Source organism: Culex pipiens, chromosome 3, assembly GCF_016801865.2.
Source record: "Culex pipiens pallens isolate TS chromosome 3, TS_CPP_V2, whole genome shotgun sequence".
Classification (NCBI taxonomy): domain Eukaryota; kingdom Metazoa; phylum Arthropoda; class Insecta; order Diptera; family Culicidae; genus Culex; species Culex pipiens.
The window spans coordinates 70,603,285-70,620,557 of record NC_068939.1 but is presented as its reverse complement, the minus strand read 5'-3'; the positions used below and the strand labels follow the sequence as shown (position 1 = coordinate 70,620,557).

The window sequence follows — 17,273 nt, the reverse complement described above, 5'->3', positions numbered from 1 at the left end:
CACCGAAAAATACCGACAAGAACCCGTAATTCCAACACAATTTAAGGTGATTAAAACAATTTGGGTAAATAAACAATCAGTCCCAATACTGAGCAAAGAAATGTAATTTAGTCAAAAGTTAGACCGATTTAAGGCAAAATAGATGTATTTCCAATTTTAAAAGCCCCGCCAATAAAAAAATATAAAAAAATTGCCCGCGGTATAGAATCGTATAATTATTTTTTAAAGGTCCTATTAGTTATGGGATCTCCTATTTTGATATGACCTTTTCAAATAAAGCTCTAAATATATTGGCTGGTGTGGATTTATGATTTGGAATAGTTCTAGAAATACAATTTTTAAACAATTTTCGAATGTAACTTGGTGAATATTAATTGATTTGCGTGATTTAGAGATATTAGAGTATAAAAATTAAGTTTAAACTTTACTGTAACTTTTGATAATTTAGTAAAAATTATTATTCTTATATTGATCTATTTAGTACTTTTTTTATAAACAAAATTCTTGTCCTTGTTAATCCAATAGTTTTAAAGTAATAATGTCTTCAGCTTGATTTATGGAATTATACACAGCTGAAAGAAAATTCAAGACCCTGTTATTATAAATATACTAGCCTTACCCGACAAACTTCGTTCTGCCTTTTCTTCGTTTGTTGATGTTTTGAGCTCTTTTGCTTATTCAGTTTCCTGTGATCAAAATTTGATTATACGTAACTTTTTCCTTACAATTTGCCGATGCTCCGGAATCGATTCCAGAGTGGCCAAAGTGTCAATTAGTTAGCGTATAAACCTTCCTTGGACTTATACGAACTCAACGCAGGTTGGCTGGTGGCCAACCTCGATCCGACGCTCCGTATTGAACTGATTCGCGTTCCAACGAAACCGTCGAATTGTAACTTGATTATTTAAATAAAAACGAATTGAATTTATAATTGCTTTTCCCTATAACATAACCCTTTAGCTAAAAACGGTTAGGTTCTCTTCCTTGAATGATAATACAACTCGCACTGAATGACAGTAATTTAAAAAGTTTTCCCAACCAAAGTCCTTCCGTTTTACGGTACAGCTCCTTCCAACATCCAAAGCCGTTACTATGTTCTAAGTTCTTGTTGCATCGCGTGTACCCACTTAATTACTTTCCAATTTCATTTTGATTAAGCCTGAAAACGTTCGTTTAATATTCCCTTTTCTCTCTATCTATTTGCTCTTGTTTACTAGCCTGTTTTTATTATGATTGTGTTCTACTACCCAACTGAGTAGCGGTGCACTCGCACACATCTACCACCACCACCATAACTCTCTCTTTCACTCTATCTCTTCGTGTACAAACAAACAATAATAACAATTTGATTTCCTATACTTCGCTCCCCTCCCTCAGACAGGCGACGATAAGCTGGCCGCGTTGATGAAGACCAATGAGTGGAAGTTTCGGGTATTGGTATTTTGAGTTTTTTTCTTCAACCTTTTTTACTTCTTGCAGTCTTTTTTTTTGTTCTTTTCTTTATATTTGTCCAAATTCGTCATCGGTTTGTCCCTCCCCCCACCAACAACAACCGTTCGTCATCATCGCCATCAGTCAGTCCTTGGTTATTTTTCTTACTTTAATACTATTTATCTCGTTTTGTAGTCTCTCATGGGAAGTTCACAATACACACCTACATTTAAAACATTAAAAGAATGGCAATATTGTTGCTAGTAACTCTCTTTCTTCAATTCAGTTATTTATCGTCGTCTTATGAGTAAAGTAAAAGCGAAAAAAGAGGAAATTTTCCACATTTTTCCAACGTCCTAGTCGAACCTTAACTAGTGTTTTTCGTTGTAGGGTATTTTTGTTCTGTTTGTGTTTGTGACTGTGTGTCTCTGTGTTTTTACTACTGGCTAATACTAAATGTGTTTTTTTTGTATATATGTGTTGTTGCTGGAGAGCTCTGAGATATATGCGTTAGAAGAATAATTTCAAATGATATGAAAAAACACTCTTCCGAAATGCTAAATTTATATTAAGTGAAGCAGATAAAAGCATTAAGATTAAAACATTTCCATACGTTGTAAAACAAAAAAAGAAATTGGAAAGAGAGAATGAGAGAAAGTACGAGAATGCGATTTTGACGGAGAGAGATATCGTTAGTGTTGAACGTTCGCGATTAAAACTTAGACTACATAGCAAGTTGGCACGAGCTTGCTTTGAGTGTGCTGATTTTGATGAAGTGACTGTAATTAAACTCCACATTTTAATCAACAATATTTTTTTGAAAACTGGCCCACAATTTTTGGCTGCAGTTTTTTTTCAAACCCTTTTTTAAAAACTAACAAGCACAGAAACACCAAACCCACCATTTACTCTTTCAACATAATTTAGAGATGTTCTTTCCAATGTAATGAAAACCCCCGTTCTGTTCTGTGTTTAGGACTATGTTCCAGATCTGTACACTGTGAGTAAGCAAATCCCCGAGAAAAGGTTTCGCGTTTTCACTCTAAATCGGCAGGCTAGTGTGAACTCTTACAAAGTGTGTGCGGCTCAGCTAAAATAAAACAAAAACCAATGTCCTATACCTAAAAAAAACTAAACCTCACAATTTGACCAGCAAACACAGGCAGAATGTGCACTTTGACCGGGTGAAACCACAATAATTGTAGATAGAATCCAAAGTTTAACTGTTGTTTACTTTCAAGAGTGATTTCAGAGCTTTTCACCAAAACAGGAACATAGTTTTAGAGGGTGTTTAACAAACCTTGTTATTACCGGCAAGAATACGCAGGATGCGTTTCGTTTGGGTTGCGATTAATCGGTTTCATCATCAATCACACGTGTTTTTCTTTGTCAGTTCATCAAAATGGCACAATTCCCTCCCTTTTTCATTTTATTTGGTACGGTACTTGCATGTGGGCGCAAACCAGAACTGTTTGTTACGTGCAAAAACAAAACCCTTAAAAAAAGCAAATAATTGGTATTAATTCTGATTAATCCTGGCAGGCAAACTAACAGGAATGATTTTAGTTTAGGCTGGTTTTAGTTGGTAGATCGAAGCATTTGGCTGGCGGTAAAACTAAACAAATATTTTTCTCTGTTTTTTTCTTCTTCTTTTGTGTTCCAATTTCAGAGCCGTGCCCCAATCTCTGCCAAGCTGGTGGCCAACATGCTGTCGGTGGCCGGAGCCGATCACATCATCACGATGGATCTGCACGCCTCACAGATTCAGGTGAGTTTTCTGGGCATGGCAAACATGTTGTAACAGCTTCAAAAGACAAAAAAAAAAATAATCAACTCTGAAAAAAGTAAAACTTAATTTCAAAAAGTTGAGTTACTAATAATGTATTATTGCAAAATGGCTAACGCGCACACAAATGCCCATCGTAAATGAGTGATAAAAAAAATATCATTTGATGATTCCTGCATCAAAATATCAGACGATATAGCAACGGTCAATCTAGCTTGTGAGTTCTCTTCTTTTATCTCGAGCTTGCTAGCAAGAGCATTCCCTCTCCTCGTTCATACACACTCGCCGAAGATTCTGTTGTTTTCTCAGAAAACCGCAATGAAAGAACGCGAGCGGGGTATTGACCAGGGTGGCCACTCAAGTCGGGAAAGTCGGGAAAAAGTCGGGAATTCGCCAAAATCCACAAAAAAAATCGGGAAAAAGTCTGGAACTTGTGATTTTTTTTAAATAGTCGGGAAAAGTCGGGAATTCTAAGCATAATTATTTTTGAATAATTTTGTCATATTTCGTTCAATGTTCAAATTAAATTCATTAAATTTTTCTTCAGTAATCTACTTATAGTTTTAAGGTTCCTTTCACAATTTCAATCTATTTCAGGAAAGGCAAAACTAATAGAAAAATAGATTTAATTTGAACGATTATGGCCAAATTAAAGTTATGATTCTGTTTTAATATTGATTGAATAATTGAAAAAAACGATTGTTTTTTTTTGTGGAAAATATTCATTAAGTCATTTCAAATATTTTTTTCAAGTGTTTATCTTGAACTTTTTTGTGAGTGTGGGTAAATTACTAAAGATTAAGCTAGATTTTCAGTTTTCGGAAATCGTATCGTATAAAATCCATTTGTTGTTCGTTCTGAAAAAACTTTTTTACGTTTTGTAAGGCCGTTGCAAATATTTTTTGAAGTTTATGTTCCTCGACTCTGACCAAAGTCGAGGGGGGGGGGGGGGCAAAAAAATAAAAAAGTATAAACATTGAAATTACGAGCCATGGTTTCAACATTTTAATGAAAAAAGTGTTTTAAAATGCATTATACACCTGTCCAGTAGTTTTGCCATCATTAGTTTCCAAAATATCTGCGTATTGACGAAAATTTTATTTTTTGCGAAAAATAATTTTTTTACGGTGCTGTACATTGGAATTTCAAAAATATTCAAAACATTTTTAAACAATTCCAAACATGCTAAATATGATTATTAATGCAGAAAAATGCTTTTTAGATTGTTTGCAGTTGATTAGACTTCTATTACCATGGAAATTTTGAAGTTTTTTGGAAAAATATTTTTTTGCCCCTTGATTTTTCAGACCGATTTTAAAGGGGGGGGCGACATAAACTTTGAAAAATATAGGTCCAATAAACTATTGTGTTTCATTTGTTTATAGGACCTATTTAAAAAAAAAAACTCTGGATATGTTTAAAGAATTTGTCTTTTCGAACATTTTGCATAAAGTAAGCTGTAAAACATGGAATCTTATCAATCTGAATTTTTCATTGAAAAAAATTAAAACAGTTAAATACTGACAACTGGATACATCAGCATTGATTCAAAAAATCAATATCAAAATTTACAAAATTTAGAAGGGAACTTTTTTTTTGCCAGCGATTTCCTAGATATTTTTCTAAATTCCTTGAAATCATGTTTCAAGCGCTCTTTGATTTTAAATAAAATAAAATTAAGAATAAAATGTTATATTCAGTTATTTATAACTTTTTGCCATTTCCAGTTGAAGTAGTATCAAAAACTATACGTATGCCAGTTTAAAAATTAACATTGAAGTTATGGGTATTTTTAAGTTTTCGGTTGTTTTTCAAAGACTATCATTTGTTTATGTATCAAAATAATGAGTGCTACTATTTTGAAAGTATTTTTTTAGGAGTTTGTTGTTGAGTATCTTTTTTTTACGAATATTGTAAACAGTTTGATTTTTTTTTTATTAGTTTAGGTTTGTTTTCGATGGTTGATATTAACTTTTTTATAAAGAGTTTTGTTAAAAATCATTATTAGGAGAAGAAACGTTTATTTTTTTAGTTTACGGAAAAATCGGGAAAAAGTCGGGAATTTTAAAATAGGATTTGAGTGGTCACCCTGGGATTGGGAACCGACCACTTAGGTTTTACGTCCCGTTAAACTGCTTTGGCAAATTTTGTTTTGTGATGGCTTTGGATCTGGTACGTTTCGCCGAATGTCGTTTCGCCGACGGTCATTTCGCCGAATGTCGTTTCGCCGAATGGTACGTTTCGCCGAAAGTCATTTCGCCGAATGGACGTTTCGCCGAATTGAATAAAAATTAACTTTTTGTACAATTTATGCTATTTGTTCGCTGCAGTGCCATCTTGTAATTCACTCATGCAAACTTGAGAAGGAGTGGCAAGATAATAGTACAATAATTTAAAAAGTAAAGAACGTCTCATGTTTCAAAGAATGCAAAAACTCACAGAAATAATACAAATAATTTGCTTAAAAAACGAAGAAAGCAAAAACTATCAGAAATTTTTCTAAATGTTATGCTAAAAATCTAAAAAACTGCTCATGTTTGAAAGATTGCAAAACCTAACAAAAAAACAAAATATACATAAACTCACCGAAATAATTTAAAAATATGCCAAAAATATAGAATGCAAAAACTAACAGCAATTTTGCAAAATGTTGTGCTGAAAACCAAAAGAACTGCTCATGTTTGAAAGAATGCAAAAACTCCCAAAAATTATACAAAAAATTTGCTTGAAAAACAAAGAACGCAAAAACAAACAGATATAATCTAAATAATAAGCAGCCAATTAAAAGAACTGCTCATGTTTGAACGGATGCAAAAACTCACAGAAATAATTTTAAAAAAAATATGCTTAAATACAAAGAATGCCAAAACTAACAAAAAATTTCCAAAATGTTTTGCTAAAAATCAAAAGAACTGCTCATGTTTGAAAGAATGCAAAAACTCACAAAAATTATACAAAAATTATACAAATAATTTGCTTAAAAAACAAAGAATGCAAAAACAAACAGGAATAATCAAAATTATAAGCAGAAAATAAAAAAAAAACTGTTCATGTTTGAAAGAATGCAAAAACTCTCAGAAATAATTTAAAAAATATGCTCAGTAAAGAATGCAAAAACTACCGGCATTTTTCCAAAATGTTATGCTGAAAATCAAAAGAACTCCTCATGTTGGAAAGAATACAAAAACTTACAAAATTATACAAATAATATGCTTAAACAACAAAGAATGCAAAAACTAACAGAAATTTATCAAAATTATAAGCAGAAAATTAAAAGAACTTAATATTAAAACAAGAATGCAAAAAACCAACAGAAATTAATGCAAAAACTCACAGAAATGATTTAAAATTGTTTGCTGTAATTAAATAACTGCTTATATTTGAAAGAATGCAAAAACTCGCACAATTTTTTTTTAACTAGATTATTTTTTAAGCGATTGTTTATGCATGTAATAATGCATAAACTTATAAAAATAACATACTAAGAAACAAAATTTTTTTTTTTAAAGATTGCAAAATCACCTTTTAGGGACATTATACTTTTTCAAAATATTTTAATAATATTTGTGTCCATTTTATATATTTATTTTACGATTATTCACAGCAAAAAATACGATGGTAAAATCGCATGCAAAAGCATGCACATCACCTTCGTCAAAATAAACAATTAATATTACACACTGCATGTACAATTTTTGAAAACACAAAAAAAAGATGCAACCGACGAGATTCAAACCCAACACCATAGTCAAGGACTGGCGCCTTAGCCCGCTCGGCCATCAGACCGATGAAGAATGGAATGGATAATCGCATATAGTGACTTGACATTTCGGTCAAGTAGGTTTCCCATACTGATGGGCTACATATTTCAGGGTGTAAAATCACATAAAATTGCATAAAATAATGCAATATTTATTTTACACCCAGGCCTTTTACACGCAGCTGGATTACTACTTTTTTAGCTGTGATTTGTCAATTCGGCGAAACGTCCCATGCGGTGAAACGACATTCGGCGAAATGACCTTCGGCGAAATGACCGTCGGCGAAACGACATTCGGCGAAATGTCCCGCACCCGATGGCTTTTGTGGCTGCGTTTTGTTGAACGGGGATGATTGTGAATGTTGGAATGAGAGAGAAATAGTGAATGTCACAAGAAATTTTGTAAACACGTGAGAGACCGGCAATTCTTGGTGCTGAGAATCTCGCAACGGAAATTCGACGCCAACATTTCAAAAAGCATTATGTACAAACCGTGCGTTTTGAGCATTTGAATTTTGAGCATCATTTTTTAATTCCCATTTTAATATAAAAGCAATAAAGATGATCTAATAATAACAAACGATGAAAAACGTTGCCTTTATTGATAATTGATCATCCATATTCAATAAAACATCATTTCTGTCATTATATGTAAGAAAAACAAACATAACTTCATTTGAAATCACAAACGTCTATATCACCTTTGCCATGATTCGTTTGATGGTTGCAGTCGCTTAAAACTGAACATTAATCATACAATTTTTTAAATACAAAAAATTTTTTTTGGGAATTTTTAAACACATTGTTAGGCCAGAACCAATTTATGGTTGGATATTCTAGTTTGTGCTTCCCCAAGGAAAAAAAATGGTCGTTGTTATATCAAATGCCACTTTCTTCCATCAGGGCTTCTTCGACATCCCGGTGGACAACCTCTACGCGGAACCGGCGGTGCTCAAGTGGATCCGGGAGAACATTGCCGAGTGGCGGAACTCGATCATCGTGTCGCCGGACGCGGGCGGTGCCAAGCGTGTCACGTCGATCGCCGATCGGCTGAACGTGGAGTTTGCGCTGATCCACAAGGAGCGGAAGAAGGCCAACGAGGTCGCGTCGATGGTGCTGGTCGGTGACGTGAAGGACCGCGTGGCCATCCTGGTGGACGATATGGCCGACACGTGCGGCACCATTTGCCACGCCGCCGACAAGCTGGTCGAGGCGGGCGCCACCAGGGTGTACGCCATTCTGACCCACGGCATCTTCAGTGGGCCAGCCATTTCGCGGATAAATAACGCGTGCTTCGAGGCTGTCGTCGTGACGAACACGATCCCCCAGGATGGCCACATGAAGGACTGTCCCAAGATTCAGGTGGGTTCCATTCTACCTTTTTTTAAAAAGCCATCTAAATCACATCTTAACCTTCCTTCAAACAGTGCATCGACGTTTCCATGATGTTTGCCGAGGCTGTCCGCCGGACCCATAACGGCGAAAGTGTGTCGTATCTGTTCTCAAACGTTCCTTACTAAGACGGCCACCACCAGGCACCACCACCGGGACCGGGAATGACAAACGGGGAACTACGACGCCGTCAGCCCGGAAGTGGAACCGTTTTTTTAAAAACTATACATTATATATCATTGTTTATTCAAAGCTGAGAAATTTTGCCTTCACGGTTAACTATTGGCCATAGTAAAGTAAATGAAAAAGACTCATACAAACAGCTCAAAGCATTCTAGAGAAAACAAAAGAAAACGTTAAAATCGGTATGGTTTAATTAAGTTTAAAGTTTTGCTCCATTTATCCGATTTCGGGACGCCCCTTCTTTCTATTCCCATATTAAAGTAACGCTAAACCAAGTTTATATTAGGCTAACGAAGAAGAGAAGCTACACCTTATAGATAAACCGTTAGAGATGTTCAGCTTAGTACGCGCCTTTCTTTATAAAAGAGTTGAACAAATAAAAAATAGACACACAAAGCCCAAATAGTCGTGTATTTTCATGCCAAGCATAGAATCCATTAGTTGAGAAACCCCATCCGAAAGAGGAGTGTTGAACACTGTTTTGCTAGTAAAGATAGATTGTTACAGCGTGCTCCTGTTAGATTGGTTTGCATTCACACTTACACACACACATACACGTACACACCGATACAAAACGGACATCCAAAACACAAACACACACCCCAGGCAAATTATAAATTAGAATCAAACTTACTGTAAGCTATCACTGAAAACAACTTATAATTTTATGCTAATTTGATATGGAAAGTAAAGTGAATAAAACTTTAAAAAATAGTATCACGCGTTTGTTCTGTTTGATTTGATGTTATCCGAAAATGTGTAGTTTTACAAGAAATTGTTACAGTGTTTTCTTTTTAATTTGTTTCAAAGATTTTCTAGTTTGTTTGCAGGTTAAGGATTTGACTCTAATGACCTAGATCCAGCGTAGCCCCACGTTAAGATATTTGAGTACATCTTAAAGCTTAAATGATTTTTTTGGTGAACTTGAACTCAGTTTCATTTTAAAAACATTTATTTTTAAATCTTGTTATTTTTCAGAAGCATCAAGAACTTCAAGCATAGGGGAGAGTGGGGAGACTTGACCTTCGGGGATACTTGATTCTAAGCCTGTATCTCTTCAGCATGCGTGTAAAAAATAGCTTTGCTCTAGAATGTTGTGCAAAATTGACTCAAACTCATTGTAGAAAACAAAGAAAAAATTAAAAATATGTTTGGAATGAGTTACACACATTTTTCTAAAAAGTGCTGCAAAAAAACCTCTACGAGATCTTTTTTCTTTGTTTTGATATGTATAGAAAAAAATTAAAATTCATTCAAAAAAATATTTTTTACATGAATTGTTTGATAAACCCTTACGCATTTGACGTTAAATTTATCGTCATACTTTTTTTTTACAATCAATTGCTTAAAAAAGTGCGTTTAGGGAGACTTGATCCCTGCATTTTTACAGTCACTGGAATCAGCCTCAATATTAATAAACTGGTTTGGTTTTTCGTACATGGATTCCTTTATTATAGTTGTGGATGACTTACTGCAGTTTGAACCATTTTTCAAATGTTTTGTAAACAAAAATTACCAGCTTTTGTAAACATGCTCAATTTAGCAGAGTTCGGAAAACCACTCACACTCACAAATCGAGTAGGCTTCCTCACAGCAAACACTCTCGATACTCACCGTGAGTGTGAGGGCTGAGTAAATTTACTCATATTTGAGTAAAATGAGGGCGTGAGTAGGCCGTTTCCAACAATTTGTTATTTCCAAAATCAATGACCACATCAATCCAAAATCAAGTGTCTTTAACAATCGGTTGTACATTCGAGGTAGCGTCAATGTCTATAAATCCGAAGGTTATGTGTTGGTATTAATGTGGTATCAATATTTTTTTTTTGTCTGTCTGGTATTTTTTTTATTGCTTCAAAAGAAACCTGAGATTGTCAAAGTCAAGCGGATGGGCAATTATTTTCATAATTTTAAGACCGGTCGAATCCGTTGTGGATTAACCTACCGCAGGATAAATCGGAGGCCACAGATGGGGGCAGCTTCTGCGGGTGGATGTTGGCAGCCATACCAAAAGAAGATGGCCGTGTTGCTGTGGGTAATGGTCACTCCCTTCGACAGCTGTGCAACTGTGGCCACTCTCGGTCGCTGACAGTTCTACCAATATGTCTTGCCTAAGAACCAGGACACGCCAATGGAGCCTCAGCGGCCGCCGGTGGCCCTAGCCTAAAGCTGTCCAAAGCACTGGATCGGCCTTTTTTATTTTTCAGTGAACCTCCAAGCCGGCGGCTACTGCAACTTCTTCGGCATGTCCCGATTCTGAACCAAAACACATTTGTAGAACTGTCGACGACCGGGAGTGGTCACTTACCTCAGCAACACGGCCATCCACTGCTGGTAAAGCTGTTAAAATCCACCCGCAGAGGCATCCCTCGTCAAAACAACCTCCGACCTATCCGTCGGTAGGACAGCTGGAAGCTGACAACAAACTTTGTGATTAAAAAAAATTAACTGGCTGGAAAAAAAACAGATAAAAACCAGGATTTGAACCATTGTGATAAAAAAAACTTCTTATTGATAGCACTGCGCCTCTACCATCAGGACTACTTTTTCGCTGTTGAATGAACAAGAAAATCACCGATGTAGAGTTTGACATCTCGAAATTTGTTTTCTAAAATAGCCCTCATGAGCGCTCAAAGCCCTCTTTGTGAGTAAATGAGGAAGGCCCTCACACTCACCGAGAGTGATGAGTAATTTACTCGCAGGTAACTTAGTTTTTCCTCATAGTTGAGTAACTCGTGAGTGAGTTTCCGAACTCTGCAATTTAGGTCTAAAAGTTTTTAAATATTTTACACACTAAACTTGTTTCACATCCGTGGAACTCTGAACAAATTTCGCATTCGCATTCGCATGGAGATGGTGATCTTAGCGGGTTGCAGACTGGATTTCGTCATGTATATGTGATGATTGTCCAGCCCAAGTTGCTTAGAAATTGATTAAAGGGAATTAAAACCAATTCTACCAGAACAAGACAGGCAGCACCATGAAAGCCATCCATTGCCGGCCGCTCCCATCTCCACCATTCACCGGGAGAGGAATAAGGATAAGGAGCACGGGAAGTGTTGATGCTGAACTTACTTAGAAAAAAAATAGCGAAACCGTAGGCTCTTTTTCCCAACCTTATTGTGGAACTCGATCAAACTGACCGTTTGATCAAATTTAATCGAATTTAAACAACAAGGATGCGCAAGTGTCGCGTGGAGTTGGTAGTTGTGAAAGGTTAAGGTCTGGGAGTCGCCCTAAGCAAGCGATACGACCATTGGCATAAGTGAGGTTAAAGGATTTTTTTTTACTCTCAAGGCAGACTATCGGAAGCTGCTGTTGAGACTGTTCCCGTTTAAATTTATTTGATTTTAGTATTTTAACAGGATTGAAATTTATTCTCAAGGCAAGCAATCGGATGGAACTCTGAACAAATTTCTGTTCAAAAAGTATGAAGAGAAAACTGTCCTGGATGATTTCTCAGCACACTACGATCTCATAAAAGAAAATGTAGACCAGTTAGACTGACATTCGTAGCAACGAATCAAAACAAACAAGCTCATCATGATTTCAAGCAAAACAATGTAATTGGGCCAATGTCGAAGTGTAAACAAATAGTCTATCCTACACACGTCAGTTGATGTTTACATTAGGATTGAGCATGATAGACTCTTTGTTTACACTTCGACATTGGCCCAATTACATTGTTTTGCTAGATTTGCATCTTTTTAACAATCAACTAAAAATTGAGTGAAATTGTGTTTCCGTTAAACTAGCTATCCCGCTCAATGTTAAGGCTCTGGAAGGCATCATTCCCGATCGGCCATTTGGCGGCGATGTTTGTTTTAGAAAAACATTCAAATCTTGATTCAGAATATATTTATCAATCAAATAATAGTTTTCTTTGTGTTGTTTGTAGAAGCATTTAACATATCGTGATTATTTTTTCATTTTAATTTACTTTTTCTGGACCCTGAATTAAGAACCATCATTGACAGTCATTGCCCCAAAAGTGAAAGACACCTTCTACAACCTTAAGCGTTTTGTGCAACATCTTCCATTAACAACTATCCCAACAAGATTCCAAATTAAGTTGAAAAAACTTGGCCAACTATGATAACGGAAGTGATCACTAGAGGCACATTTAAATTGTATCGTTGAAACACTTTTTTCAAATAACTAACCTACCTTTTAAGCGTAATGATTAAGTTGGTCTACTTTGTACAAGAATCTTAAAAATAAAGCTCGTAACAGATCCAACTATCCCAAACCACCTGAAAACAATCCATTCAGCTTCTACGGTTCTCGAACAAGCAATGATCACACAAAACACAAAATATTTTTTTCACACGCTTGGCATGATTCGCAGAGTTCATCTGATTAAATACCCTTATCAGCCAAACATATTTGAATGTTTAAGCCTTCATTTCATGCAAACCGTTTATAGTTTTGTGAGAAATTGACAGAGTTATGTGCGATACGAAAAAAGGGGATCAAGTCTCCCCACTCGCCCCTAAACCGTTCATCAATGACAAATGTATTCAATTTGGCGAAGAATATCACTGAGAACAACATGAGTAGATTTTGCTGTTGCATATGAAGCCTTATTCATTTCACTAACTGCAACTGCGGAACTAAACTGGAATGAAAATACCAAATTTTGGTATTTCTTTTGCAAATAACAGCGACCAAAATGGTATGATTTCATCGTATTTTACTATCTATTACTGGGCAACGAAGATCACATTTTGGTCTCTGTTTATTGCCAAAGTAATACCAAAATGAGGTATTCCTGGTTTATTTACCTCTGCTCGGCTTAAAACAATGATCAGCGCATAATTAACGGTAAATAAATATCGTTGGTATGAAATACTTTATGGCTTTCTGTCACCGGATTCGCATACCTGTCCTTTATTATTCCTCTCATGCGCGAAACGATGACGCAGGCAAAACAAGTTCAAGTCAAAGTCTTGACTTTTTTTTGATAAGGTCCTATAAACAAATGTAAACATTAAGTGTATCCCGCTTACTCCGATGGACTTTGACATAAGGTGTGAAAGGGATACACTCAATGTTTACATTTGTTTATAGGACCTTATCAAAAAAAAGTCAAGAAGTGTACATTAAGAGTCTAACATGCTCACGTCGGTTGACAACAACAAAAAACACCCTTTTCAATGTCAAACATTGCATCTATTTCAAATCAAAAAATCTCAAAACTTTTCTCGAGAAACCCCTCACTTTCCAGCCTTTGATTGGATGTCTTCACTCTTGTGAGTGCCGTCGCAGAAGGGACGGTTTTTGGTGTGCTTACAGTTGCATAACCAGTAAGTGCCGGTTTTCTCCACCTGGAATCGCACCGGCCTACAAAAAACAAGCAATTTATAGCTGCAGTTCACATTCAAACAAATGCAATTAATGTTACTTTAGCGTAATTTTGTACTGCACCAGCTTGTGTGTTCCGTCGCACAGGGGCTGTGACTTGGACTTGCCGCACAGGCACCACGAGTATCGTTTGCCTACGGGTTAGAACAACAATGGTTAGCTTACTTTTCAGTATCAAAGTCCACCCTAGCTAATTACCCTCTTCCAGATCGATCTTGAATGGCTTCTTATCGTACACCAACCCATCGGGCTGCTGATGCTGGGCCGTCGAGAGATCAGCGATAACGTTCTTCGGAATCTCGGAACTGTTCAGTCTGACGGAGGTCTTCGAGAGAAATCTCTATAAGGGTGAATTTATTGGATGATCGTGGAAATGTCCAATGTAAAACATCTTACCGGCACATTTGAGGACAGACGGCATAACACCGAGCTCCGGATAATATTCATTTCTGCTTAAAATTATTATTCAAAAATGCACAAATTGGAAATTCAACTCCACAGATGAGAGCACGAATGATTGTGTAAACTTGTAAACACACGGTGCACTTTTGACAGTTCGTCTCAGCTCAGCTGATATTTATATGCAGCAGGCGAAGGTACTTGACGGACCCCTCGTCGGTCTTGCGTTGATGATGTTGCCAGATTGTGCTGTGTTAATTTTGATGTAAGTAGGTATTTATTTCATCGAAGGAAATGTTTTTTCTGTTGACTTTATTAGTTTTAAGCAATTGCAATTATTCATTTTTCATTTATTATCAAACTATGGTCCCTTTTGAATGAGATGTCAAAGATGAATGTTTCTGTCAGAAAGACCGCGAGCTCTTACGTTTCAAGTTAGAATCGTATAATTATATTCAGTATACCAATTGTTGTCAAACAAACGGGATCACTTTTAGTTTGACACCCTCTTTACACAGAGATCACACTCACTAACAAACGTTTGGTTTGATAGTAAGTGTGAGTCCCGTGTAAATAGTGACAATTCGACACTTTTTAGTTTGCCTTTTTCAATCCAACGGGTTACAAAGTAAAAAGTGTCAAACGAAAAGTGACCATCCACTGGGGGTTGAGTGTATTTAAAACTGACATTGGTAGCTTGATTTTTTTTCCATAATTTAACATACAGTAACCCACAAATTCGGAACAGTTTACAGGTCGCACATAATGATTCACTTTTACCTTAATTTGAAAGTATTTCTTGTGATCATTCGACAGGTCTGTCGATAAACTGCACATTGTGATGTTCAATTTTTTTTTGTAGAAAAACATTGACCGATGAAATCCACAAATTCCGAAGACTTTTTTCTTACCGATGTAAACAAACTTGAGTTCTCTCCAAAGGTGCATATTTTCAATATTTTCAACAAAATAATAACTACTAACGCTGAAACCAATAAATTTTAAGGTCAACTATGTTTTTTTGCGGAATTTTCAGCTAAATTTGGTGTATCGTTATTGTCGGAGGTACATTATCCCATCCCACAATTATGGAACAGAAAATTTGGAGGCAGTTTTTTACTGCTCTTGATTAAATAGTTTTATAATGTAGTACAGTAGTTGTTGTAACTGGGCTGCCTTGTAACTGGGCGCTCGATAACTGGGCCGTAGCCTAGTTAAAAAACAGACAAACGTCAAAAAACCAAAACAAACCGAAATGACTGAGGGGTTAATGGATGCCAAAATCATGTTCAATAAATAAAAAAACATTTTTCAAATTTTTATTTAATTTCAAATCACAAATTAAAGAAATATGATTAGTAAGCATTGTAAATAAATTTGATTTACTTTTATTTTTATATTTCATCAGGAAAATATTATGCATCGGTGGTCAACTATGTTTTTTTGCGGAATTTTCAGCTAAATTTGGTGTATCGTTATTGTCGGAGGTACATTATCCCATCCCACAATTATGGAACAGAAAATTTGGAGGCAGTTTTTTACTGCTCTTGATTAAATAGTTTTATAATGTAGTACAGTAGTTGTTGTAACTGGGCTGCCTTGTAACTGGGCGCTCGATAACTGGGCCGTAGCCTAGTTAAAAAACAGACAAACGTCAAAAAACCAAAACAAACCGAAATGACTGAGGGGTTAATGGATGCCAAAATCATGTTCAATAAATAAAAAAACATTTTTCAAATTTTTATTTAATTTCAAATCACAAATTAAAGAAATATGATTAGTAAGCATTGTAAATAAATTTGATTTACTTTTATTTTTATATTTCATCAGGAAAATATTATGCATCGGTGGTCCCCTCGTTATTTTTCGTTCAGCCCAGTTAGCGAGCAGCATTCGGTGGCTGGGCTACGTTCTCAGCCCAGTTACCGAACAAGTACTGTATTTGTTTAGAAAGATCAAATTTTACTGGTGATAAAGCCTAAACAAGGTCTTAAAAATAGTTGGGTCGAAAGAAAAGTTGCATTTTGCATCCCCTTGAAAAATTACCACTAAAGTTTTCCAAGTTTGTAGGTGTTCGAATATGTGGGATGACTGTACTATTCAAAAACGCATTTGGAATTTGGAATTGTGCTTAGCATGGTAGGAAGTGTTGAAAACAAATTGATTTTTTTTCAACAAGCTTTAGTTTATAAGCGTTATTGAAACAAGATTTATGAGAACAAATTTAATAATTTTGAAGTTGTATACCCATGCTTCAAAATCGATAAAACTTTATTTTTCTTTTGGCCATTGCAAAATATATGTCCAGTGTTTTTTTTTTTTTGAATAGGTCCTATGAACATATCAGGAGATTTTTTTGAAATGGTTCAATAAACAAAATTTGCAGTTTTTGCTTTTTGGGTGTTTTTTAATACCCCTGACTCAAGGCGGTTTAAAAAAAAATACCCAAAAAGCATGAACTTGAAATTTGGTTTATTGGACCTTTTCAAAAAAACTCCAGATATGGAAGACAAAAGCTTATTGGAACTTTTCAAAAAAAAAAAAAAAAAACTAAGGATATCAAGTTCCCCCCCCCCCCCTCCCTTCCTTTCAAAGTTTTTCTAAAAAATGAGTGACAAAAAAAATATTATTGGCTTCAATTAAAATTCTTAAAACATTGTTTAGTGCTTATTTTATTTTAAATCAAATGAGGCTTTTTGAGCATTTTTTACAAATTTTAAAATTGTGGGACAGATCCTAAAAGCTTGAGAAAGAAAGTTTTCATCAACTCTGAGTTAGCTTGAGAAAGAAAGTTTTTATCAACTCTGAGTTATTTATTCAAAAAGACTTTGCTTGCGTTCATTGATATTTTGCAAATTTTTAAAAGCAGCATAACTGTGTCAAAAACATTGTTGACTGAAATAATAAAAACGTGTGAAATCGACTATTCAGCAGACATTGTATTGTGGTTTTTGAAAT

At 35.4% G+C, this 17,273-nt stretch overlaps 2 protein-coding genes across 5 annotated transcripts in view; one reads left to right on the top strand and one right to left on the bottom strand.

Annotated features, from left to right (window-relative positions):
• Positions 1-9,269, top strand: part of LOC120419963 (ribose-phosphate pyrophosphokinase 1) — a 29,592-nt gene extending 20,323 nt beyond the window's left edge. Inside the window, exons 4-7 of one of the 4 annotated variants that reach the window (XM_039582833.2) lie at positions 2,408-2,431; positions 3,101-3,199; positions 7,881-8,339; positions 8,405-9,269. In XM_039582833.2, coding sequence (XP_039438767.1) covers positions 2,408-2,431; positions 3,101-3,199; positions 7,881-8,339; positions 8,405-8,497 — 675 coding nt within the window. In that variant the 3' untranslated portion in view covers positions 8,498-9,269. Of the gene's footprint in view, positions 1-1,377; positions 1,438-2,407; positions 2,432-3,100; positions 3,200-7,880; positions 8,340-8,404 lie in introns of all 4 variants that reach the window. The other 3 variants (XM_039582831.2, XM_039582832.2, XM_039582834.2) reach the window with 3 other exon arrangements.
• A 4,433-nt stretch (positions 9,270-13,702) lies between these two features.
• Positions 13,703-14,473, bottom strand: LOC120419979 (CDGSH iron-sulfur domain-containing protein 3, mitochondrial). Its single transcript, XM_039582857.2, has 4 exons — positions 14,313-14,473; positions 14,115-14,256; positions 13,957-14,050; positions 13,703-13,895 (listed from the first exon to the last, which is right to left on the bottom strand). The coding sequence occupies exons 1-4, from the start codon at positions 14,361-14,363 to the stop codon at positions 13,769-13,771; spliced, it is 414 nt and encodes a 137-aa protein (XP_039438791.1). The 5' UTR covers positions 14,364-14,473; the 3' UTR covers positions 13,703-13,768.
• Between the last annotated feature and the right edge of the window lie 2,800 nt (positions 14,474-17,273).

What these genes read in the sequence shown, in the direction of transcription:
- LOC120419979 (XM_039582857.2), bottom strand. Translation starts at nt 14,363, where the DNA reads ATGAATATTATCCGGAGCTCGGTGTTATGCCGTCTGTCCTCAAATGTG. An exon ending in CAAGATCGATCTGGAAGAGG is followed by an intron (nt 14,051 to 14,114) that starts GTAATTAGCTAG and finishes TCTAACCCGTAG; the next exon opens with GCAAACGATACTCGTGGTGC. An exon ending in CAGTACAAAATTACGCTAAA is followed by an intron (nt 13,896 to 13,956) that starts GTAACATTAATT and finishes TGTTTTTTGTAG; the next exon opens with GCCGGTGCGATTCCAGGTGG.